At 38.5% G+C, this 24,948-nt stretch overlaps 1 protein-coding gene across 7 annotated transcripts in view; it reads left to right on the top strand.

Moving 5' to 3' along the window:
* Positions 1-24,948, top strand: part of ptk2aa (protein tyrosine kinase 2aa) — a 373,012-nt gene that overhangs the window by 172,350 nt on the left and 175,714 nt on the right. For 6 of the 7 annotated variants that reach the window (XM_052023866.1, XM_052023870.1, XM_052023869.1 and 3 more), the window contains 2 exons: positions 8,107-8,327; positions 12,803-12,969. In XM_052023866.1, coding sequence (XP_051879826.1) covers positions 8,139-8,327; positions 12,803-12,969 — 356 coding nt within the window. In that variant the 5' untranslated portion in view covers positions 8,107-8,138. Of the gene's footprint in view, positions 1-8,106; positions 8,328-12,802; positions 12,974-24,948 lie in introns of those variants that run through there. The other variant, XM_052023873.1, reaches the window with a different exon arrangement.

Raw genomic sequence — 24,948 nt, 5'->3', positions numbered from 1 at the left:
TGATTGGTAACACTGTAATCCAATATGCACCCCAGTACTGTAACTACTTAAAATCAAGTGTTAGAAGCAGGAGGTGGCTAAATAGATGTTGGGTAATGACTGAGTTTTTTTTTATTTTTGTTTCTTTTACTGTCTGTTTTTTTTATTTGTTTTCAGATCTGGGTGTTGCTGGCAAGGGCAGCAGTAAATGTTTTATACCCTATTTCCAAGAGCATTTCAAAGTCAACCATTTTGGTATGTCTGCAGTTGCATTTTGGCCCAAACAAGTAGGAATTGCAGATTTGTTCCATGGAAGGAAATTAGTAAAGCAGATGGGTATTTAAAACAATCCAGTATTTTTATGGTCACCATTACTAATGGATAGTCACTGTGACTGACACCATGATTGTCTAATAATCTGGCACCAATTCAAATGCCATCTTGGCATCATTGGAACTTAAATTCAGTTTATTAATCCTGGAGGGGAAAAACTAGCATTGATATTGGTGACCACATCACGACGAAATTATTGCAAAGCCTCAGGTTTATTAATTGTTGTTTGGGGAAGGAAATTTGCCACATTCACCTTGTCTGGCCAATACTCCAGACAAACAACAACGTGGTTAAAGTTTTAACAGCCCTCTTTGAAATGGCCTTGTTTGCTCGCCCCTTGGGTGCAGCAGACTGCTATGAGGAGCTCAGCAACCTCCTCTCAGAGAACTTAGGAACAGAAAATCACTTTGATGTCATAAGAGGGAATAAATATTTAAATGAAATTTTACACCATAATGGATTTATTTTGATATTATTCTTTAATAACTTTTGGTATTCTTGTGTTAGTCAGTTAGCAATGTTGGCAAACTGTAGGTTTGTATAAGGGTGCAACAACCTGACACAGCAAATACTTTTTCCTTCCTTCATCGTTGTCCTCTAATTTGTGAAATTTTAATTCTCATCCTTGTATTTTCTCTTTTTAGACTTGTCTCTATCAATGCCTAAACAATTATTTCTGCCCCAAGTACCCTAACTACTCAAGTCAACTCGAGTTTATTGTCATATGCACAAGTACGATGAGGTACAGGTGCAGTGAAAAACTTGCAGCAGTATCACAGGCTCATAGGTTCAGACAACACACAGAACATAAAAATATATAAATTAAACCAGAAGAAAAAACTGTGCAAAACAAGACATGAGGGCAAAAAAAAAGCCACAATCAGAGACAAGTCCATGGTAGTGCATAGTGTTCTATTGCTGAGGTAGGATTAAGATTGTGTAGGTTAGCTCAAGAACCTGATGGTTGTAGGGAAGTAGCTATTCCTTAACATGGTGTGCCTACCTTTCACTCCAGCTTATTGTTTTAAGAAGTACCTTAAAAACACGGAACAAAGTTTTTGAGCATGTCTCATTAACTGACCTCTTTACATGTGGATCTTTTATTTTCCTCTCATGGTTTGTAATATTACTTGTATCATGGAATTGTTATAGCTTAGAAGGCAGCCATTCAGCTCATCAAATCGGTGTCAGTTCCTAATAGAGCAGCCCTATCAGTCCTCATCCTGAGCTCTTTCCCCAGGGACCTGTAAATTATTCTCCGTCAAGTAAGTCAAAATCAAAAAAACGAGATACTGGAAATCTGAAACAAAAAATGCTGGAAATACTCAGCAGGTCAAGCTGCATATGTGGGAAGAGAATCAGAGCTCAGGGTTCTGTCAAAGTGTCTTCGATCTGAAACATTAACTCTTTCTCCTCCCACAGAGGCGGGCTGGTCTGACTATTTCCAATGTTTTCTGCTTTTATTCTCTTTCAAGTATAGGCAGTAAATTTCAGATCAGAACTATTCCCTGAATAAGAACAAAATTCTCTCAGCCCTCTTGTATTTTGTGCCGAATATTATATTTCTGTGTTCCCAGCCCTTAAATCATCTCTGCTAACACTATCAAAACTTGTTAGGATCTTTCACATATCTATTAATCTTCCTTCCCACAAGGAGTATATACCCAGCTTGTCCTTACAGCTGAAATCTCTCAGTGTTGGAATCATGTTCTTAAATCTTCTCTGAGTCCCCTCTAAGACCTTTGTATTCTTCAGTGACCATAAAGGAATATGATATTCCAGTTGTGTTCTAGCTTAGTGTTTTATGGTGATTCAACGTAACCTTTCTGCTTTTGTATTCTATGCCTTTGTTTGTAAATCCCAGGATCCCATATAGTTTACCAACCGCTCTTTCAACATGCCCTGCCAATTTCAGGGATTTATGCTAATATGCATCCAAGTCCTCTGTTCCTGCAAATGCTTTAGAACTGTGATATTTGGTCTCTGTTGCTTCCTTTTATTTTTGGCAAATTGTATGATTTCATACTTCTGTATTAAACTTCATCTGCCACTTGCCTGCTCATTCAGCCAGTCTGCCTATCTTCCTGCAGTCTGTTACCATCCACCTCATTATAGCACACTTCCAAGCCTTGTCACCTAACATCCATGTGTAAGTTATTGGAGCAGGTCTTGTATTGCTGGGTACTTGCTGTTGGGTCAGGTTGTTTGTTCCAGCATGGCTCCCAGCACAGTCTTTTGATAGGAGCCCCACCTGGAGTACTTTGGCAAGACACATTGCAGCATCAGAGCTGTCTTGGCATCTACAACGTTATACAGAACCCCTTTGACAGCAAATGAGCCAGTGTCCCCAGGCTTATTGGCTGTCAGAGGTATCAGTATTATAATTGTTCTTGAATGTTCTTGATATTCACAGTAAAACATAGGAACTGTTTCAAAAAATAAAATGTTTTAAAATGGAAAAATATTTTTTAAATATTTGCACTCAAAACAATAAAGTGCACATTCACACACTAAAAATTAATTAAAAACATTGAAAGAACCTTAAAAAAAAACGAAGTAACTACTTAATCCTCTAGTTAGACTAACATAGTGCAGCTTTAGTGGACAGACTTTCCAAGAAGAAAGCTGGGAAGTCTATAGAAGGTTGTGCTGTTCCATTGACCTCGATGAGGAGTTCACAGAGCAGTATGGGGGCAGCTATAACCCATGGCGGCAGGATGAAAGGTGCTGCTGGTTCAAGCTGGCGCCTGTGGGTTGGGGCACAGGATTTGACCCATTCCAGAAAAGCAGGGGTCCCAGCAGTTGCCTCTGGGGGAGATAACTGGTTACCGTCATATAGTTTGAACATCAACCAGTCATCAGTACTCTCAGTTTTCTCTTCATCACGTTTCCCATTCCAGAGGCCCGATCATTGGGGGCATTTAGGGAGGAGATTGATAGGTATCTAATTAGTCAAGGTATCAAGTGATATGGGGATAAGGCCAGAAATTGGGGCTAGGTAGGAATAGTTTTAGTTTAGCTCAGGCCGAATGGCCTACTTCTGCTCCTTTGTCTTGTGATCTTGCTATTGATGCTTTAATTCCACAAGTCTCAGTTTTGCTCTCTAGCCTTTTGTATGGGACATCATCAATTTCCTCCTGAAAATGCATGCATGTGATATTTATTGCATTCCTTTTTCTAATGACGTTTTGAATTTTATGACGCCACATTTAGGAATTATTAGATTTTTAATTTTATAAAAAGCACATGAGTTTCTCCATAATCAAATTACTTTTCTTCCAAACTGTAATTTCATTTTTGTGATGTTCTCTGTTACATCATCAAAATCTTCAATCAAGTTAGTTAAGTGCAATTTTTTTTAAACAAATCCATGTTAGCTCTCCTTCATCAACCTGAGCTTCTAATGTGGCGCTTAATGTTTTCCACAAATATTGATTCTAAAAGTTTTACCATAGTTGAGGTTAAACTGACAGACTTGTAGTTTCCTGGTATTTCCTTACCTCCCTTTTGAACAAATGTGTTACTTTTGCCATTTTCCAGTCCTCTGGCACCTCCCCTAATCTAAGGAAGTTCTGCAAAATTCACCCATGTCTCTTTTGGCAATATAGAAAACATACCATCCTGACCAGGTTGCTTGTTTATTTTGAGCATAACCAACTTTTCTCGTATCTGCTTCACATCAGTTTTCTCCCTAGATGTTATATCTACTTCCTCGCCTACAACTAGAAGGCATGAGAGGGGAAAGATTTAATAGGAACTTGAGGGGCAACTTCTTTTACACAAATGGTGCTATGTATGTGGAATCAGCTGCCAGAGGAAGTGGCTGAGGCAGGTACAATAACAACTTTTAAAAGACATTTGGACAGGTACATGGATTGGAAAGTTTCAAAGGTTATGGGCCAAACGTTGGCAAATGGGACTAGCTTGGATGGGACATCTTGGTTGGCATGGACCAATTGGGCAGAAGGGCCTGCTTTCGTGCTGTATAGCTCTGTGACTCTATGAAGATTTAGGCAGAGTTTTCTTCCTTGATATAAAGTAATCATTTAGCATTCCATATGTGCTTGCTTTCAGCCTTCATACTGAACTGGCCCACCCCCTCTTACTTGCTGCTTTGCATGCCAGTATCAATCTTTGCCTTTATTATAGGTGCCACGTAAAGTTGTTGTTTATGGTTCTCTCACTGCCAGCCCCCAACTGCAGTTTGTGTTGCTATTGGATTATTCCACAACTCTTTTCTGTTGACAGCAGCTTTTGATCTTCTAATTGTTTATGCTGGAATTTCAACCCATGGCCCTTATTTTTGTGTGCACAGCATTAAGTGCTGCTTCTGGAACAAAGCAATGCTATTGGGCGAGAGATGTAATTGGGCACGTTACCAAGAGAAACTCTGGAAGGGAGAGTGCTTTTCTGTAGAAGACCTTTTGAAAAGCCTTTGTGAAATATGGGAGGGGTAGTTAGAAGAAAGAATCTAATTGTAACCTTGATGAGCTTAAAGAAAAAGAATTATTCTGAATAATTGGGGAATAGTGGAAGAGGAAAATAGACTGGTTTGAGCTGGGTAAAGTGACTTCTAGTAGTCTGGAAGAGAAGTAATTTGATTATGGGGAAACTTGTGTGCTTTTTATAAAATTAAAAATCTAATAATTCCTAAATTGGGTGTCATAAAATTCAACAGAATAAGGACTGATCGAAATTTCCCAATGGATCCTGCTTTTGCAGCTCTCTAGAATGGAAGTCATGGCGTGCATAAGGAGTTTAAGCAATTTTGAATGTCTTTACATGGGACATTGTGTAGAAAAGGCAGCTGAAAAAAAAACAAATTTGGGAAAATATTTGTACTAAGCTTATCATACAAAAGAATTTAGTAAATTTTTTTGGGAAGAGCAAAATCAGAGCATTTTTACACACTGTAAGCAAAAAGTTCTGTTGTTTACATTCTAGTATTTTTCATAAGTGTAAAGTGATTTTAATTTACCAGGATAAATTTGTATTTCTTGGTATTCAGATTTTAAATTATCATTGTAACAAGCATTTCAGCAACACCTGGTCTTGAATGCTTAAATCGAGGGTTATGAGGAGAGAGCAGGAATATGCTGGTAAGGTAAAGGATTAGCAATGATCATATTGAATACAGGAGCTGGCTTGAAGAATCGAATGGCTCGCTCCTATTTTTTCATATTTCTCTGTTTCTAACTGCATGTATAAGAATGCAGTCTTAGGATCATGATATTTTTGCTTTCTTCGGAAAATAAAAATCAGTGACCCACTTCAGCAAATTTATAAGTATGTAAAGTAAGGTTTGCTTGAAACAGGTTTTTAATTAATGATTTGTTTGAATGAATTGTGCTACTCCCTTGAAGATTAAGGGAAGTGCTTAAGAAGTGCTGGTAATGCTAAAGATTTTTGCATATTGTCTTAATAATAAGGCAGTAAGAAATTGATTATGCTGAGGGAAAATGAAGGAAAGAATTGTTTTACATTATTTTGTTTGAATTCCATCATAGTTAACAAAGCTCCAGTAACCATGGCATTTCAGAAGTAAGTTGAAATTCTCAAATACTGTTCCTGTGCCAGCTAGAACTCATTAAAAAAATAAAAATAGTCTATAAAGACTGTTATTTAACATCACAGTTAAGTTTTATAAAAATGACTAAACTTAATTATTTGAGAAATTTTGTTTTGAAAAACCTATAAATTGCAACTTTTCTAAGGAACAAAACAGTTTTACATTCAGTTAAACACAACCTATTTTTCCTTTGCGGAATGTCGAAAATAGCCGCGACTTGTATGAAAATCAAAAAACTGCAGGTACTGGAAATATAAAACAAAAATAGAAAATGTTGGAAGCATTCAGGTCAATCAGCATTTATGGAAAAAGAAACAGACCTATGACTTTAAAATTGCACATCTGTTTCCATAGGTTCACATTCCAGACACTCTCTTTCATTCCTGAAGATGTGTAGTGTGGGCTTCTTTGAGGCACAAACACCAACATGGCCCAGTTTGTCCATTTGCATGCATTTATATAATCGCTACCCATCCATTTATAAAATTGTAAAAGATACAAAACTATAGCATTGAACCTTAAAAGCTTGTCATGTGCTCAGAACCAACAGCCTTGTGTTGAAAAAGATTGTTGTATAATGAAAAGTTATGATTAAAGGTATTAACATTTAAAGTTCATGAAATAAACAACATGGAATCTTATTGGAAATTGCCAACAAGCTTCCTTTGAAATTGTAGCAATAAAATCATAGAATCTTGCAGCACAGTAACGGGTTCTTTTGGCCCACTTCATCCATGCCGACCATGATGCCTATCTATGCTAATTCCATTTGCCTGCATTAGGCCTGTATCCCTCTGCACCTTTCCTATCCAAGTACCTGTAGAACTGCCTTTTAAACTTTATAATTATATCTGCCTCCACCACCTCCTTTGCAGCTTGTTCAAGGTAGCCACCACCCTCTGTGGAAAAACTTTCCATTCAGATCTCCTTCAATTTCTCGCATCTCACCTTAAAGCTGTGTCCTCTTGTTCCAGATGCCGCTGCTGTGAGAAAAAGACACAGTCGATTATATCCATGCTCCACATAATTTCAGAAACCTCTAAGGTTGCCCTTCAGCCTTCTATGTTCCAGTAAGAATAAACCCAGCCTCTCCAATCTCTCCTTAACTACAGTCCTTCATTTCAGGCAATATCCTAGTGAATCTCTTCTGTACTCTCTCTATTGCTACCACATCCTTCCTGTAGTGCAGTAACCTAACTGTACACAGTACTCCAAATGTGGTCTAACCAATCTTTTGTAGATTGATCCCCTGCAGAAATTTTGTGTGTAAATCATTAGCAAATTTCTTTTGGGGTTAACCAAATTGTTACACTTTTGTTTCTCCCTCAGCTAAGTAATTATTGAAATTCACTTTCCCCAAAGAACGAGTAATATAATTTCTGTGAATCTCTGGAAAATGTAATGTAACAAGCCCTTCAAAGAGATAGAAGTGTTAATTTATCTAAATTAGACATCTTTCAAAAAGTCTGAACAATAAGAAATATAACTTATTCTAATTGTGGTATGCTTGAAATGAAGAAGTAACTTTGGGTGGAATCTGGAGGGACTCAATGGGTATGTGGGGAGACTAAAATGGGATTAGTGTAAATGGGTGCTTGTAGTTGTCGTGGACTCATTGGACCGAAAGACGCATCTCTGTGCTGGATGACTCTGACTCCAGGTTAAAAAAACAATTCTTCTCATCTGTCTCAATTAGGCAATTCTTTATTTTGAACCTCTGAACCCTACCAGGTAAAATATGAACCCTGCATTTACCTGTCAGATCTTAAAAGATTTTGTATGTTTCTCCTTCTAAACTAAATATGGGCCTCATTTGCTTAATATCTTCACCCACAACAAACCTGCCATTCCAGGAATAATTTTTATTGCACTCTCTATCACAAGTATATCCTTCCTTAAATAGGGAGACCAGATGTGTACACAGTATTCTAGGTGTGGTTTCGTCAGGGCTCTGTATAACTGGAGCAAGCAGTGGCTAGTAGCCACATTGTCTTGTGATAAGGCCACAATTTGATTTCCTTTTCACCTGCTAAACACATAACTTTCAGTGATTTGTGTACTTGGACGCTCAGGCCCACCCCCCAGATACCTTCTGTTTTTTGTTATTGCACATACTAATAACTGAGAAATGTACTTCCTTCCATCAGGTTTGATTTTTGGCATGAATATAACATTCTTCACCGTACAGATTGCAACAAAATTTTCACTTTGATTTTTACCTACAGAATATGACCGACACATAGCAACCCGCAGAGGCATGGCAGCTGCTTACCTTGACCCAAACTTGAATCATACAGCAGGTTCAGGAGCCAAGTCCCGTTTGAGTATGGAACGCTCTCCTGGAGCCATGGAACGAGTGCTGAAGGTCTATCATTACTTCGAGAGTAATAATGAACCCTCATCTTGGGTCATGAACATACGGCATGGTGATGCAACAGATGTCCGGGTGAGCAAAATTAAAATTTGTCAGACTTCTCTTAAATTATATAAGAAATATTTGCTTTCTGGAGTGAAGTGCTTATGTTAGAATTCTGCAAAGCATAGTACATTAGGAATTTCATTAATTGCTTTATTTCTTGAAAGTTTTTTTTAAATGCATTCCACAATATACTTTGAAAGAAGCTGAAAAATGATATAAATCACACCAAAGCTTATCTTCATATATACAACTATATACTAATTGGCCTGGATTTTGGCAAATAACAATGACAAAACTGTCAACTTTTGTTACAATTAACTGACAGTAATTTCAAGGTATCCTCATGACTGCTTCAAATGCAGAAATCAGGAAGTTGCTATCAGTAATTATCTGTAAGCCAGCTGGACTTACCACGAAGTTCAGTGGGGAAGATTAATTGACTGCCATTTAAAATGTGAACTTGTTAGAAATTGCTGTGCCACATCTTAGATTGTAAAAATATTCTCCATTAATTTTAATATGGGGGTTCAAAATAATAACTCAGGAAATTTTGTTGACTGGAAAAAAAAACTTTCAGGAAGGTTATTAGTTTAAAAATAATTATTTAAATCTTTCTAAGAATTTTTCAAACTATATAGCGATAATAAACTTGCGAACAGGAAGAATATGCAAACGCCGCAGGCAACACAACGTCAGGATGGAACCCATGTCCCTGTAGCTGTGCTTTTGTTTTTAGTTTTATCAATATTTCAGCACATTCAGATCTTTTTAAAAGATTGTAGTCTTTGACAGTTTCAGCTAAATCTAGAAGTGTGACTTAAGCAGCTGTCAATTTTTTTCCTCTCATTTTGCAGGCAATACTATTTTTGGCCACCTTGGATAATGATCCTTTTACATCCTTATGCCCTTAGGATATGTAACACACAAAATCCACCCAACATTGTTTGCAAGTTTCTGCTGGGGGGATTGTTAATGATAGGGTCTTTTTTAAACACTGAAATCATAAAATTCAGTTCATTTTGTTTCTCAAAAAAAAATGTAGAAACCAGAGGAATTAGTATTCTTGGCATGTAAAAACTGAAAAAAGTCTAGAAACTTAATTTTAATTTTAAAGTGAAAGATAGCTCAGGTATTCAGGTTTGTTCAGAGAAACAGGTCGCTAATGATGCACTCTTACAATGCAATGAAATAATTTAGCCCAGATTATTTCTTGAAGTCTTGGTATGGGATTTGAAGCCATATTACTTGAGTTAGACACCAGAATCCTGCCATCTAATATGATGTGACTTCCTCATACAACCAGCATAAAGGAACTGAGAGATTTGACTTGTGGCTTTATCTGTTCTTCATCCTCAATTGCAAGAATATTAAGATGTGATGTCATTTTTCAAATGAATTTAGCTTTTGTGGGTGAAAATATCTCGGGTTGGTTCAAAATTATATGCAATGCATGATTGATTGTCATGCAATAAATATGCAGTTCAGTCTGGATTCATTTCTAGCCATGAACATATTTCTTATGGAGCTAGGGAGTACCCTTTTGCCTGATTTGGAGAAGAGGGTGGAGTGTTGAAGCATCTGGGAGCATTTGTGAATTCACCTGCACTTTTGAAAACCTACTTTTTAAGTTTTTGCAATTTTAGTTTTATGTGTAGGATTTGAATATCATGAATTTTCAGTAATTGATAGAAATGTATGTTATTTCAAAAATACACTCATAATAGAATCCCTGTGTTCCATAACTGCAGCATTACCACAAATAGATATTATACTGTGCACGTTGCATCCTTCTGCCTGCATGGATTAGTGTGGGCATTATTTAACAATCTGGAACTGAGAATCAGCTGTGTTGCTCCACAGTTCTTAATCTAAATTCATAGTGCTTTGTATGCAAGTTCAATTAAAAAAAGTCACTTAAGTTTCTGATTTATAAATAGAATATATTTGTTATTTTTATTTCATAATTCAGCATATCATGAAGGCAATTGAAAATTCACTTCAAACTTGGCTGTTTATAGTGAAGTGTATTATTTGCTAATGCAGATTGATCATGTTTATCTGAATGATATGTTGACAATATTCATGACATTTAATAACAGATACTTTATTCAATCTGATTAACTACTAAATAATAGCTTACAAACTACTCAGACTTGTAGGCTGAATCTTCCAGGTATCACATGGATTTGTTTTGTTGTATTTGGTTAGTTTATGCTTATAGGAACAATCTTTGATGACTTAATTTTGGAGTATGATGATTTATTCATAGCATGCTTTGGTGAATAGCTGACACTGATACATTTCATCTTGGCCCAGTGTCATTTGCCCATTTCTGGCACTTGATAACAATATCTGCAAACCATGACGTCAGCTCAGTTGATTGAGTTTGGTACTGAAACAGAAGGTTGTGGGTTCAAGTAATACTCCAGGACTTTACATCATCTTGCTAATGTTTAAATACATCAAGAGATTGCTGCAGTCAACCCTTATGGATGAGATATTAATTTATTCTGTTTGTTCAGGAAGTGTAAGGACTCTTTGCTCTCTTAATTTGGAAAACCAACTAGATAACTAATTATTTATTCTAGATTTTGCTACCTGGGGACCATGTTGAGTCTTTTGTCTAAGTGAAATACAAGAACTTGTGAAGAAATTACTTGATTCAATATCTAATCATTCATACAACACAATTAACTGCAATATATACATTCATCAGTCCTACACTGCTACCTCTTGATCAGTATTATTTCAATTGCAATCTCTTAGCAACATAATCTGAAAGCACAGTATCATTTTCCACAGGTATATTGACATCACCCACGTCTACCTCAATATCTCTTCTTTTCAACCTTCTACTCGCTGAACTGTAAACTGCTTGACAATACTAAGGATTGGATGAGCAGAAACTTCCTCCAGTTGATATTGGGAAAGACACGACCTTGTCTTTGGACCCTGCCCCTAGCTTCATTTCCTAGCTGCCATGTCCACTTTTGGGGCTGACTTAGAATATTTGAAAAATTGGTATTGGAGAGGACTCTTGAGTCAGTTTCACACAGTCACTCATGCTGACTACATGGATTTTCAGGACAGCAGGGAATAGAAAATGTTTAGTAAGATGACTTTCAATGGTCTTATTAATTGAGTACAAGAAGAAATATGGGTGACATTCTGTGAAATCACAAGGAAGTTTGTGGCAAATCAGACAAAACAAACTGCCACATAAGGTATTAGATATTATGTCTTTTTTGTATTCTAGATATGTGAAGTTTTAAAATGTATTTTTGAAATCAAGCTAATGAAGATTTCTATAATAAAGTAGCTACTGATGTGTACACCAGAGCATGTGTGACAACAGGTTTAAAGTCTACTTAAAATGAATAGACTTTGGTAAGAGTACATAAGCATTTTTAATTATGTTCCAGTCTAACTTTGTATTTCCAGTTCAGCTGAAAAAAGAACTACACAACAACAAGGCCATTTTAGTAGATGTTCAGACCATTCTGTTGCCTGTTTATATTATATAGTGGACCTTGCTCATTCAAGCCAGTGCTTCAGCCCTATCTAGCGTGGATAAAATGTACAAAACAGTCATGGTTTCTGTATTCCATTCCACTGCTGAATGATGAAATATGCACCCTGCTGAACACTGTAATCAAATACCTCCAAAGATTAAAAGGAAGTTATTATGCTGTCTATTCACTCATTTGCATTTTCATATTATTAACAGCACAGCAACTGGCCACTGTCAGCTTGTTACACTGACATTTATGCTCTAATTGAACCTCCTTTCACCCTTCTGCATCTGGGCTTTTCACCAGATCCTTCTATTCTTTTCCTCATGCTTAAATAGGTCCCCTTTAATTATAATTTCATGTAGTTGTGCCATTCTTGTTACATTTTGGGTAAATAAGTTTCTCCTAAATTTCCTATAGGATATCATGGCTTTAGGGTGAAAGGGGAAAGGTTTAGGGGGAACATTAGAGGGAACTTCTTCACTCAAAGAGTGGTGGGAGTGTGGAATGGGCTGCCATCTGGTGTGGTAAATGCGGGCTCGCTCTTAACTTTTAAGAGTAAATTGGATAGATACATGGACGAGAGAGGTCTGGAGGGGTATGGGTTTGGGGGCAGGTAAATGGGACTAGCAGAATAATGTTTCGGCACAGACTAGAAGGGCCAAATGGCCTGTTTTCTGTGCTGTAGTTTTCTATGGTTCTATGATTTATTGGTGACAGCTTTATAGCTATAGACGAGCATTTGTCTCTGGAACAAGGGGAAATGTCATTTCAATGTCTACCCTGTCAAACCCATCATAATTTATAGCTATATTAGGTCACCTCTCAGTTTTGTCTCTTCTAGACTGGTTTAGCCTTTACTGCTACTGTGTATTTTTGGCAGAAACTTCACTGAGTTGATTTGGTGTATAAATAAAACACTCAGGATGTTGACAGATACTTTTTGGTCTAATCTGAATAACTGAATCCAATTCTACATCTACATTATAGGGTATTATTCAGAAGATTGTAGACTCTCATAAAGTAAAGAATGTGGCATGCTTCGGAATTCGGCTCAGCCATATGCATTCAGAGGAGGTCCATTGGCTGCATCCAGACATGGGTGTTTCACATGTGCGTGAGAAGTTTGAACAGCATCATCCTGCAGATGAATGGAGGTAAGAAACACTTCAGGATTCTTCAGAGCATAATGAATACTCTGTACAAATTACTAATTAGTAATCTAATCATGAACATAGAAAGTTGCTAACCCATGGTCTCCAGTGATTTATAATCTTGTTCTCTCCCCATATTTGTAATTTTATCTTACCCTACAACCCTATCTAGTGTGGACCCAAAAGATCAACTGTCTCCTAACCTGCCACATACTTCTGTGAGTCTAACCTTTGGTGATGTTCCCACTCCTCCATTTGTTGCCTTCTATACACACATGCAATTTTCATCGAGGGTTAAACTATTCTCCCAGATTATCAATTAGCGCATTGCTTGCATACCAATAAGGAAAAAATAATTCATCAAATAAAAGTTTGAAACCAGTTAATTAATTACAAACATAACATCAAGATTTTACAAACTGGCTTTGCTGAACACAAGTGAAGTACCATATGACTGGAAGACACCAAATGTGCTACCATGAAGGCAGCAGGGATAAACCAGGTAATTATGGGCCTGTGAGTCAGCAGTGGGTAGGTTACTGGAAAAGATTCTGAGGGACAGGATTGATCAGCATTTGGAAAATTAGAGATTAATCAAAGATGGCCAATGTGGTTTTGTTGGTGGGAGATCCTGTCTGAACAATTTGATTGAATTCTTTAAAGAGGTTGCAAAGTGTCTTGATGTAGTCTTCGTGGACTTTGTTAAGGTCTTTGACAAGGTCCTACCTGGGAGACTGGTCCAAAAAGTTGTAGTCCATGAGATCCCAGGCAACTTGGCAAATTGTATCCAAAACTGGCTTGGTAATAATAGGCAGACAGAAATGATGAGGGGTTGTTTTTGTGATTGGAAGCCATTGACCAGTAATGTACCACAGGGATCAGTGCTGGCACCCTTGCTGTCTGCCATATATGTTAATAATTTGGATATGAATATAAAGGTATGATGAGTAAGTAGATGACATGAAAATTGGTAGTGTTGATAGTGAGGAGAATAGTTGTAGGCAGCAGGATAATATTGATCAGTTGGTATGATGCACAGAGCAATGGCAGATGGAATTTAATCTGTAAGTGCTATAATCCACAGCTGGATTCCTGTGTACTCTGTTCACTGCACTGGATTGGACATGATTGCACTGTACAGTGTGCAGAACTGATTCACCAGGATGTTGCCTGGCATGCAATGTTTCAGTGATGAAGAGAGACTGGATAGTCTAGGTTTGTTTTCCTTGGAGTAGAGGATGCTGAGAGGGGACCTGATAGAGGCATAGAAAATAAAGCGTCATGGATAGGGTAGATAGTTGGAAACCCTTCCCATTTGTAGAATATTCTAAAACTAGAGGCCATAGGTTTGCAGTAAGGAATAAGAGGTTTAGAGGGGATCTGAGGAACAATTTTTCATCCAAAGGTTGGTTGTAATCTGGAATGCACTGCCTGAGTGGGTGGTGGAAGCAGGCTTTCCCACATTTTAGTAGTATCTAGGTGAACACTTGAAATGTCTAGGTATAGAATGCTAAAGACCAAGTGTTGTTAAAGGTGTTAGTATATATAGATACTTGATGGTTAGCATGGAGATGATGAGCCAAAGGGCCTGTTTGTGCTCTGTATGACTCAATGACTCTAATCGAATATATATGAAAATTTGAGTCATGAGGGTGGGAGAGCATGTGGGAGGGATGCATTTGGGTCAAAGGAGTATTTAATGATCATCTTCCAACCACCATGCATGTGTAGTAGACTTAATGGAACACCTGGTCTTTTCCGGCCCAACAACTGCATATTCTCAAACATTGCAAGGCACATTCTCCAAAAGGAAATGTGAACATCTTGTGTCTGAGGAATATGAGGTGGCTAACGCTGATAAATGACGAGTAAGTTGGACATCCAAAGTAAAACGGCAGTATCTATCAGTTATTTCCCAGCTTTCATTATCTTCCAAAGAGTTGCTCTCTATTCCGGTAAGCCAGATAACACCTGAAGAGAAATTTATCATCATCCCATAAGTCCTTAATGTACCACATGCAGCTCCAAAGCTCTCTGTGACTGCGTGGGTTTCCTCCGGGTGCTCCAGTTTCTCGTTTCTTCCCATGTTGCAAAGATATGCAGGTTGGTAGGTTAATTTGCTGTTGTTAATTGCCCTTACAGTGTAGGTGAGTGGTAGAATCTGGGGGAAGTTGATGATAATGTGGGGAGAATTTGAATAAAAGGCAGAATTTGTGTAACTGGGTGTCGGTGGTCAGCATGGACTTGGTGGGCCGAAAGGCCAGTATCATTGCTGTTCGTCTCCCTGACTTCTTGTGAGTCTTTATCTCCTTGTCCTATTGTGATTAAGTTTTAAGCAGGGTCTTTGACATAGGCATTTTATTTTTTCTCGCTCTCAGTAATTTGTTTCTCATTTGTATTCTTTAACATTTGACAGAGCTAATTTATTTGCTTCTTAGAGATTAGTTCACCCTGCTGATGGCTTCTCTCAGAAGACTGCAGGGCTTAATTGTCACTTTGTGCATGTTGATGTGGCCTATAATTTTGAACATGGCTTCTTCCAATTCCATTGTAGGGCTCCACTTAATAATCTGATCCTTTTTTTTCTGTTATTAATTGCTTATTATGTTTATACATGTTAGCTTAAAGAATTCAAGCAGACCTGGAAACAATTTTTGATTAGCTTTCTAAACATGAAGTGCTAAATGAAAATTGTAACTTTGAATTGGAAGATGAAATCTCATAAAATCCTTAATTTTTTTATGTTAAAATCCTTAGATTTTGTGATCTTTATATACAAATTACTATATACATAAATAACATTAGTTTTTCGGACCAGTAAGTTTGGTAAGCTGGAATCATGGCTTGGTAAGTTGAGGATTTTGAGAAATCAATGCAGTTAGTGCCGCTGCGGCATAGCTCCAGCAGCCTGGGTTTGGTCTTAACCTACCATGCTGTCTTTGTGGAGTTTGCATGATCTCCCTGTGATGGTGTGGGATTGCACCTATGTCCCAAAGGGGTCATGTACATTACAACTAGTGTAGGTAGGTGATGGGAGGGGTCGAGGTAGTTCAGTGGCTTGTGAAAGAAATTAAGTTATAGGGAAATAATTGGGAAATGGGACTAATGGGAATGCTCTGAGACCAGGGATAAATTCATTGGGCCAAATGGCTTCCTAAAATGTCATAAAGCTACTTGGCTGCAGTAGATCTAAAGGGAAAGCTTTTCAGGATGTTCTTAGCAAAATCCTAAATTTACCCTAATTCTAGTAATTTCCCCTGATTGTTCTGCAGAAGACTTGATCTTTGACAACAGTTTTTGTGTTGGAAACTATTCTTTCCTGAAAATGCAGAAGTTGCAGTCTGTTTCAAAATGATAATGGTAGCTCGTGATTTTACCACCCGGACTGCTGCAGATGTGAGACCAGTCATTCCAAAGTTTAACTTAGAATTTCCACTGTTCTGAACTGCTGCTGTATCATGCTCATCTTAATTTTCTTACTTGCTGTTGGGAATCTTGATATGCCATTTTGTAAGCCTTTCAATATTACCAGGAATAATCTTAGGAGCTTGCTGGCATTTAGTTATCCTAAGTTATTCTTTACTCCTGACAATTTGTTCCATTGTTATACATAGGTATTGGGTTGAAACCAAAGTCTTTGTCATGACCAGCATATCATTTCTTAAATTAAAGGTGTGTCCATTTTAAAATTTCTTTTTCTAATTGCTGGAAGTTTCTTCTTCTTAACCATCATTGTTCCATAAGTTACTTGCTTCATTTTTTCTTTGTATTTTTTCAGGAATACTGAGTATTTGTTTCAATTTCTCTCTCACTTACAGTGAACATAATCTGTTTTACTAGGATTTTTGCTTTCTTTGAGATCAAATGATTAGAGGGAAACGGTCATGCCGTCATGTTAGCCATCTCTTATTTGTCCCCATTTTAGTTGAAATTCAGTCAGGTTCTCATCTCTTGTTTTGGTAGGCCGCTGTTAGTAAGCTTTCCAGCTTAGCTAAATGTCTAAGTTGTCAAAAGACTTCCATGATTTATTAGCAACTTCAAATTATTACATTTTAAAAATATGAAAAGGTAAATAAAATGGGAAATATAAAAATATTACTTAAACAATTAAACTAAATTAACATAATTATCCCAATCCCTTATAGCTATTCCTTTCATTTGAACTGAATTGAGAAGCTTTTTCTGAACTGGTCAGTTGAGTGGATTCTCCATCAGGGGTAGGGAATTGCCACTCCTTCATGTTCCCATGATGAACTCTATGAGAATTCCATTGAACACAGGAAAGCTACCACAAACAGGTGAGGCAACGCTTCACCTGTGAATCTGAGGATGTCATTTATTGTATCCGGTGCTCCCAGTGCAGCCTCCTCTATACTGGTGAGACCCAACACAGATTGGGTGACCACTTCATGGAGCACCTTTGCAACAGCCAGGATCTCCCAGTGGCCAACCACTTCAATTCCACTTTCCATTTCCATACTGACATGTCTATCCACAGCCTCTGCTGCCACTTTGAGGCCAGGTGCATGTTGGAGGAGCAGCACATCATATTCTGTCTTGGTAGTCTCCAACCTGACAGCATCAACATCTATTTCTGTAACTTCCAGTACCCTCTCACCTTTGTTTTTCCTTCCTCTCCCCTATCCCCTTTGTTTTCCTCATTCCTGTGACCCCTTCACCCCTTCTCTTTCCCATCCCTGCCCTCATCACCTTCCCATCACCTCCCTCTGGTTCCCCACCTCCTTCCCCTTATTCCATGGTCAACTGTCCTCTCCTATTGGAGTACTTCTTCTTCAGCCCTTTGTCTCTTCCACCTGTCACCTCCCAGCTTCACATCATTCCCTTTCATCCCACCTACCTTCCCTTCTCACCTGGACTCACCTATCACCTGCCAAATTGTGCTCCTCCCCCCTCCCCCCTAACTTTTTATTCTGGATTCTGCCCTCTTCCTTTTTAGTCCTGATGAAGGGTCTCGACCTGAAACGTCGACTGTTTATTTCCCTCCGTAGATGCTGCCTGACCTGCTGAGTTCCTCCAGCATTTTGTATGTGTTGCTGCAGATTCCAGCATCTGCAGATTCTCTTGTGTCTACCACAAACAGGTGACAAGAATTTTGAGACTTTCGCATTTGCACAGAATTTCCAATTTGCATTTACAGGGAGAAATGTCAGCAGTTCCCCTGCTATAAGAATTTTTTTCAAGGAAAAATAATTAATTTTTTAATCAGGCTTTCCATTTTCTAGGGAAATCTCAGCATTTGAAAGTCTTATTGCTTATTTTAATTTGATGGGTAAAAGCATAACAGTTGAAAATTTTAGCATCTATAAATTATCTTTGTATAGAATGAGTGGAGTGCAGATAACTTCAATGACTTGGATAGTTTCCACTGAAGCACGACATGTTTAAATTTGGAAACCTTGAAAAGAAGTTGATATTGCAAGTTCCTTTGAAGGGCATGCAAGTTTTACCTAGACTATGCCACTGGAGTAGCTATGATATGTTGATAAGAGTTCAAGATATTCAGAAAACAAAAGATATGAACACTCTCCTTTGTATGGAATAATAATTATTCAATTGTTTTGAATGTAAGTACGTTTTTGGAAACTTTCCCTCGTACAGTTTCAGAGAACAAAGAACATTTTGCATCTAATTTTTAAAAAAATGTTGATGAGGTCTTCAGTCTGCAATTTTGTGCAGTGAGGAATGGACCTCATTCCAGCAGACTGTGGAAGAGGGCAGTGATTGACATTGGGTAGAAATAAAATTACAATGGAAGAAGACACGTATAGAATATAAAAACTTGCATGCGTGAATTGGACCAGATGGCCTGCTTCAATTCTGTTTTTATGTAATTCAATGCCATGTGTTATCTGCCCTCTAATATACTACAGCGCAAATAATTGCTTTAATAGAGCTGACAAATTCTACAGAAAATACTTTTATGTGTGGAGGTGTTCTGAATAATTCAAAATTCAAAGGTTAATTTTTCTAGAAAGCAACAATTGAATGTGTTTTTCATTTATGCTTATATTATCCTGTTGGCCTTATCAGTGTGTACAATCATTTTTCAAGTATTATGTAAATTTTTAGGTGATAAATTTGCTGTCTGTTGTGCTAGAATGACAAAACATTTTTCCTTCATATTAACTGATTGTCATTTGAAAAATCGAAAATATATCTAATTAAATGCTGTTTACCCTGTAAGGTAAAAACATAGTTATTCAGCAAAGTGTTTGCCAATTGAGTTAGCTCAATTATGGCTTTTATTATGCAGTTGCTATGTAGGTGGAAAAGGTTAGGAATATTAATATGCCAGTCATTCTGCATCAGTCAGTAGTAGACCAATATTCTGGAAGCTTATGGGAGAGCAGATATTTTTGCTTGGATAGCAAACAACATTTGTTTTGCATTTGTAATAAGGAAAGAATAGTCTTGAGTATGAAAGTGGACCCCTTTGAAACTGTTGTGGATGCCTTTTTTTAAATAAAGTTAAGGGAATAGTGTATGCAGTTGCTTTTAATTAAATATTTACAGCAGAGGAAAAGGATGGTGGACCGAGCACCCCAAGGAAAATAACATTGAATCAGGGATAGGGAATCATCAAAATTCACATATGCAAAACAGCAGTGATGAAAAAATGTCATGAGAAATGATGAATGACAAATGGTTTGCAGTGTTTTAAAGAAATTAAGGGAGTGTTCAAGATGTCCCTACCATAATCTTACAGTTTTCTTCAACTTACTCTGCTATTGAAGCAATTTGAGAGAGTAAACCAGGGGATAAAAGGCAAGATAGCCTAATGCCTTTGGCAGGTAATTACATGATGCAGTAAGGCCACCGTTTTACGAAGTACCTGAGCTCTGTCTGTAATGGCCATCTCAAGCGTCTGGTTGCATGCCATTTTAACTCTTATCTCCCCTACCGACCTCAGCATTCTCTGTTGCTACAGAGAAGCCAAAAGCAAATTGAAAGAATGACATCTCATATTCTGCTTGGGTAGCTTACAACCCAATGGTATGAACATTGAATTTTCCACTTTCAGGTAATCCACACCCCCAATATTTTCCTCCCACACACATTCACTTGTCCACCTAGTTTTCTTCTCTCCTTGTTCATCCCTCCCATCCCCTTCCCCCACCTGGTTCTATCTCCCCATCTGGCTTTGCTGATCACTTACCAGTCCCTGGCCCAGCCCCTCCTCCCTCATCCAGTTCAATCTGCCCATCATCCCCTCCCCATCTGGTTCCCCCTATCACCTACCAGGCCCTATCCTATCTCTCTTCGTACTGCTGTGCACTGACAATCTTTCCTGTTTTCCTATCTCCCTTCGTACTGCTGTGCACTGACAATCCTTCCTGTTTTCCTATCTCCCTTCGTACTGCTGTGCACTGACAATCTTTCCTGTTTTCCCCTTGACCCTGATGCAGGGTCTTGACCCAAAACATCAACTTGTACCTTTTACCTTCATAGATGCTGCTTGTCCTGCTGAGTGCTTCCAGCATTCTGTTTTTGCCTTTGAATTGAGTGGACTGTTTGGACCTTTCAGAAAATAGTTAAAGGTCAAACACTTGGCAATTGATTTGTAGTAACACATGGGCAGAATAGATAAGGACAATGGATTTAACTTCCCTAAAAAAATATATTAGTAACAATCTAGTAGTAGCTTGATGCTTACTTTATATTCCAGATTTATGTAAAAACTGCATTTAAATAACCCAGCTGCATTGTTGGAATTTGAATTCATGTATTCAGGTCATCATCCTAGATTCTGATGGATTAAACTACTGTACCCCTGGAGTTCCTTTTGTGCTCATTCATGGGATGTGGGCTTTCAGTTGCATTTAATTGCCCATCCCCAGTGCCCTTGAGGAGGTGTTGGTGAGCTGCCTCCTTGAACCACTGGAGTCCTTATGGTGTGGGAATACCCACAATGCTAATAGGGAGAAAGTTCCAGGATTTTGACCCAGTGAGGGTGAAGGAACAGCAATATATTTCCGTCGGGATGTTGTGTGGCTTGGAGGGCAACTTCCAAGCAGTGGTGTTCCCATGCTTTTGCTGCCCTTGTCCTTCTAGCTGGTAGAGGTTGTGGGTTTGGAAGGTGCTGTCTTAGGAGTCTTGATGAGTTGCTGCAGTCTGTCTTGTAAGTGGTACAAACTGCTGTTACTGTGCATCGGTAGTGGAGTTGAGTGAGTGTTATGGATGGGTGCCTATCAAGTGGGCTGGTATGCCCTGTATGGTGTCAAGCTTCTGGAATGTTGTTGAAGCTGCACTCATCCAGGTAAGTGGAGGGTATTTCCTCACACTCCTGATGAGCCTTGTAGATGGTGGACAGGCTTTGGGGAGTTAGGGGGTGAGTTACTCACCACAAGATTCCTTGCCTCTGACCTCCTCTTGTTGTCACGTTGTAGGTATGGCTAATCCAGTTCATTTTCTGGATGTCAGGGGATGATAGGTGGATCTTCTCTTGTCAGTTATCATCATTGCCCAGCACTTGTGTGGTGCGAATGTTACTTGCCACCTGTCAGCTCAGGCCTGAATATTATCCAGGTCTTGCTGCATTTCGCTCTGGACTGCTTCATTATCTGGTAATTGGTTTATTATTGTCACATGTAGCGAGATGCAGTGGTGCCATCCATACAGATCATTTCAAAACATAAATACATTGAGGTAGTACAAAGGGAAAAGCATTAGCAAACTGCAGAATATAGTCTTACTGTTACAGTTAGTGCAATCATCATTGAACATCCATATTTCTGACTTTACAATTGAAGGAAGATTATTAATGAAGCAGCTGAAGATGGTTGGGCATAGGACCTTGAGGAATTCCTGTGGAGGTAGCCTAAGACTGAGATGGTTGACCTCCAACTACCACAACCATCTTCCTTTCTGTAGGTATGATTCCAACCATAGGAATTGGGGGAAAACACTCCAATCGACTCCAACTTAACGAAGTCTTCTTGATGCGATACTCAATCTTGATGTCAAGGGCAGTTACTCTCACTTTACCTCTGGAGCAGCTCTTTTCTCCATGTTTGGACTAAGGCTTTTATGAGGTCAGGAACTGAGCGACTTTGGCAGAATCCAAATTGAGCTTCTGTGAGCAGGTTGTTGCTAAGCAAGTGCCATTTGATAGCGCTTATTGATTATTCCTTCCATTACACAAATGGATATAGTTCTCCTTGTAAAGTGTGGCAGAAATATCATCCTCCCTCTTGCCAGAGGAAATACTGGGTCTGTTGTTGATGAGACTCATTCTGGCTGGAAGTCTGTGACTCATGGTGTTCCATAGGGATCCATACTGGGACCTCTGCTGTTTTGATACATATAAGTGACCTGGATGAAAATGTAGATGGGTGGATCAGTAAGTTTGCAGGCAATATGAAGATTTGTGGTGTTGTGGATAGCGTAGAAGACTGCCAAAGGATACAGCAGGATATAGATCTGTTGCAAATATGGGCGGAGAAATTGCAGATGAAGTTTAACCCGGCCAAATGTGAAGTGTTGCACCTTGGGAGATCAATTGTAAAGGGACAGTAAACTATTAATGGCAAGGCCCTTAACAGTGTTGATGAACAGTGGGATCTTGCGGTCCAACTCCATAGGTCCCTGAAAGTGGCTGCGCAGGTTGATAGAGTGGTAAAGGTGGTGTATGGCATGTTTGCCTTCATTAGTTGAGGAACTGAGTTCAAGAGTTGGGAAGTTATGTTGCAGCTTTATAAAGCTCTAGTTAGGCCGCACCTGAAGTATTGCATTAAGTTCTGGTCACACAGGTAGGGGAAAGCTTTGGAGAGCGTGCAGACAAGGTTTACCAGGATGCTGCCTGGATTAGCGGGCATGTGCTATAAGGAAAGGTTGGACAAACTTGCGTTGTTTTCTCTGGAGCAGTGGAGGTTGATGGGAGATCTGATAGAGGTTTATAAGATTATGATAAGCATAGATAGAGTAGACGGCCAGTATCTTTCTCCTAGGGTTGAAATGTCTAATACCAGAGAGCATGCATTTAAGGTGAGAGGGGGTAAGTTTAAAGGAGATGTGCAGGGCAAGTATTTTACACAGAGAGCGGTGGGTGCGTGGAAAGCGCTGCCAGGGGTGGTGGTGGAGGTAAGTACAATAGAGGCATTCATGAGGCTCTTCGATAGGCACATGAATGTGCAGGAAATGGAGGGATATGGACATTGTGTAGGCAGAAGGGATTAGTTTAGATGGGCATTTGATTACTAATTTAATTAGATCGGCACATCATGGGCTGAAGGGCCTGTTCCTGCGCTGTACTTTTCTATGTTCTATCTTTTTCACTTCACGTGCATGTGCTGGGATTTCCATTCCCCTTTAGCCCCAGTGCTTCAAGGTGCTAATTGTGGGTTTATGATTCTCTGACACCATAATCATAAATGTAACATAACTATTCAACAATTTGTTAAGCACAGTTTAAAAGAAAAGCTGAATAATTGATTGAAATCTAATCGTATTACCGTGCTGTATTTATCAGTATGCAATTTTCATGCCATATATTGGACTAACTTTGATGCAAAATATGAAAATTAGATTTTTCTTCTTGTTCTGATGTTAGATGTTTTATTCCCATTTTCTATATTCCTTATCATCCTGAAAATTAGTATCGACAGATGTTGCCCTGATAGATGCATGAGACTCACAAGCATATATTGTGTGTGTAATGTCATCACATATTTTGGACATTTGGGGGGAAATAGAGAAAACTCTAAAATTGTTTTTACTGGAACACTATTCTGTAAAAATGAAACTATTATCTACAATAAATGCATAAGAAAGCCATCGCGCCTCTTTTGGCTCTTTGAAACTGTTATGCAGTTGGTCACTAGCGGTCAACTCGGTTTCTCCAAAGTTTCCATCATGTTGATCCATTTCCCTTTTGGTAATTTGCTTCCATCATCCATTCAGGTGGTGCATCCTGGATTTCAGCAAATAGGACTGCAATTTTTTTCCTTCACGCCATCTCCAGTTATTTCTCAAGTAAATTAAAATCAAGAAATTGAAGATGCAAGAAATCTGAAATAAAGCAGAAAATGCAGGGAACACTCAGCAGGCCAGGCAGCATCTGTGGAAGGGTCTTTTAACCTGAAATATTAACCGTTGTTTCTTTTTCCACAGGTGCTGCCTGGCCTGCTGAGTGTTCCCTGCATTTTCTACTTTGTTTCAATTCTCCGGATTGAGAATCTGTAGCAGATAGTTTACCAATACCTTCACAAATTTCTCAGAATGGGTAGTAAATGGCCAAACCAGTACCTGGTGTACCAGGTGTGGTCTCAGCCAGTCTATGTATAATTTCAGTAATTTCTATATTCCTGTACATGATTTTTTTTCAACAACATCCAACATTTTGCCTTTTAATTTCTTGCTCTACCTAAGTTCCTACAGTGATTAATGTACAGGCTGATTTAGATCCCTATGAATATCAATGTCTTTCAATCATTCATAGTGTTAAAAAAAGAATTCTGCTTTGCTACTTTCTATCAAAGTGAAAGACTTCACATTTTTCCACATTATATTCCATTTGGCATTGCAGTCCATTCATTGGTCTGTCAGAACTTGCACTCTAACCCAGGTTTGCATTGTTAGCAAACTTTGATACTTTTTATAGTTCCTTCATCTAAATTATTAATAGAGGTTGTGAACACCTGGGGTCCTAACATTAATCCCTGTGGCAACTGACGAGTCACAACCTTCCAAAATAAAAAGCACCAGTTTATTCCTACTCTGTTTCTTGTCCATTCTCAATCCACAGCAGCCACTATCCTGTCCCAGTGCTCTAATTTTGTTCAACAACCACTTGTGAGGAATTTTTCAGCTGGTTAATTCGAAAAGGCCTTCTAAATGGTTAAACACACTATGTCCATTGGTTCACCCTAGTTGCAACCTCATAGAACTCGTAGCAGATTTGTCAAATGTTGTTGCTCTCTCCAAGGTTATTGTTGACTGACCAATCCTATTATCATTTTCTGA

Source organism: Pristis pectinata, chromosome 9 (assembly GCF_009764475.1).
Source record: "Pristis pectinata isolate sPriPec2 chromosome 9, sPriPec2.1.pri, whole genome shotgun sequence".
Classification (NCBI taxonomy): Eukaryota; Metazoa; Chordata; class Chondrichthyes; order Rhinopristiformes; family Pristidae; genus Pristis; species Pristis pectinata.
The sequence above is the reverse complement of the archived record's forward strand: the minus strand, read 5'-3'. Positions and strand labels throughout refer to the sequence as shown.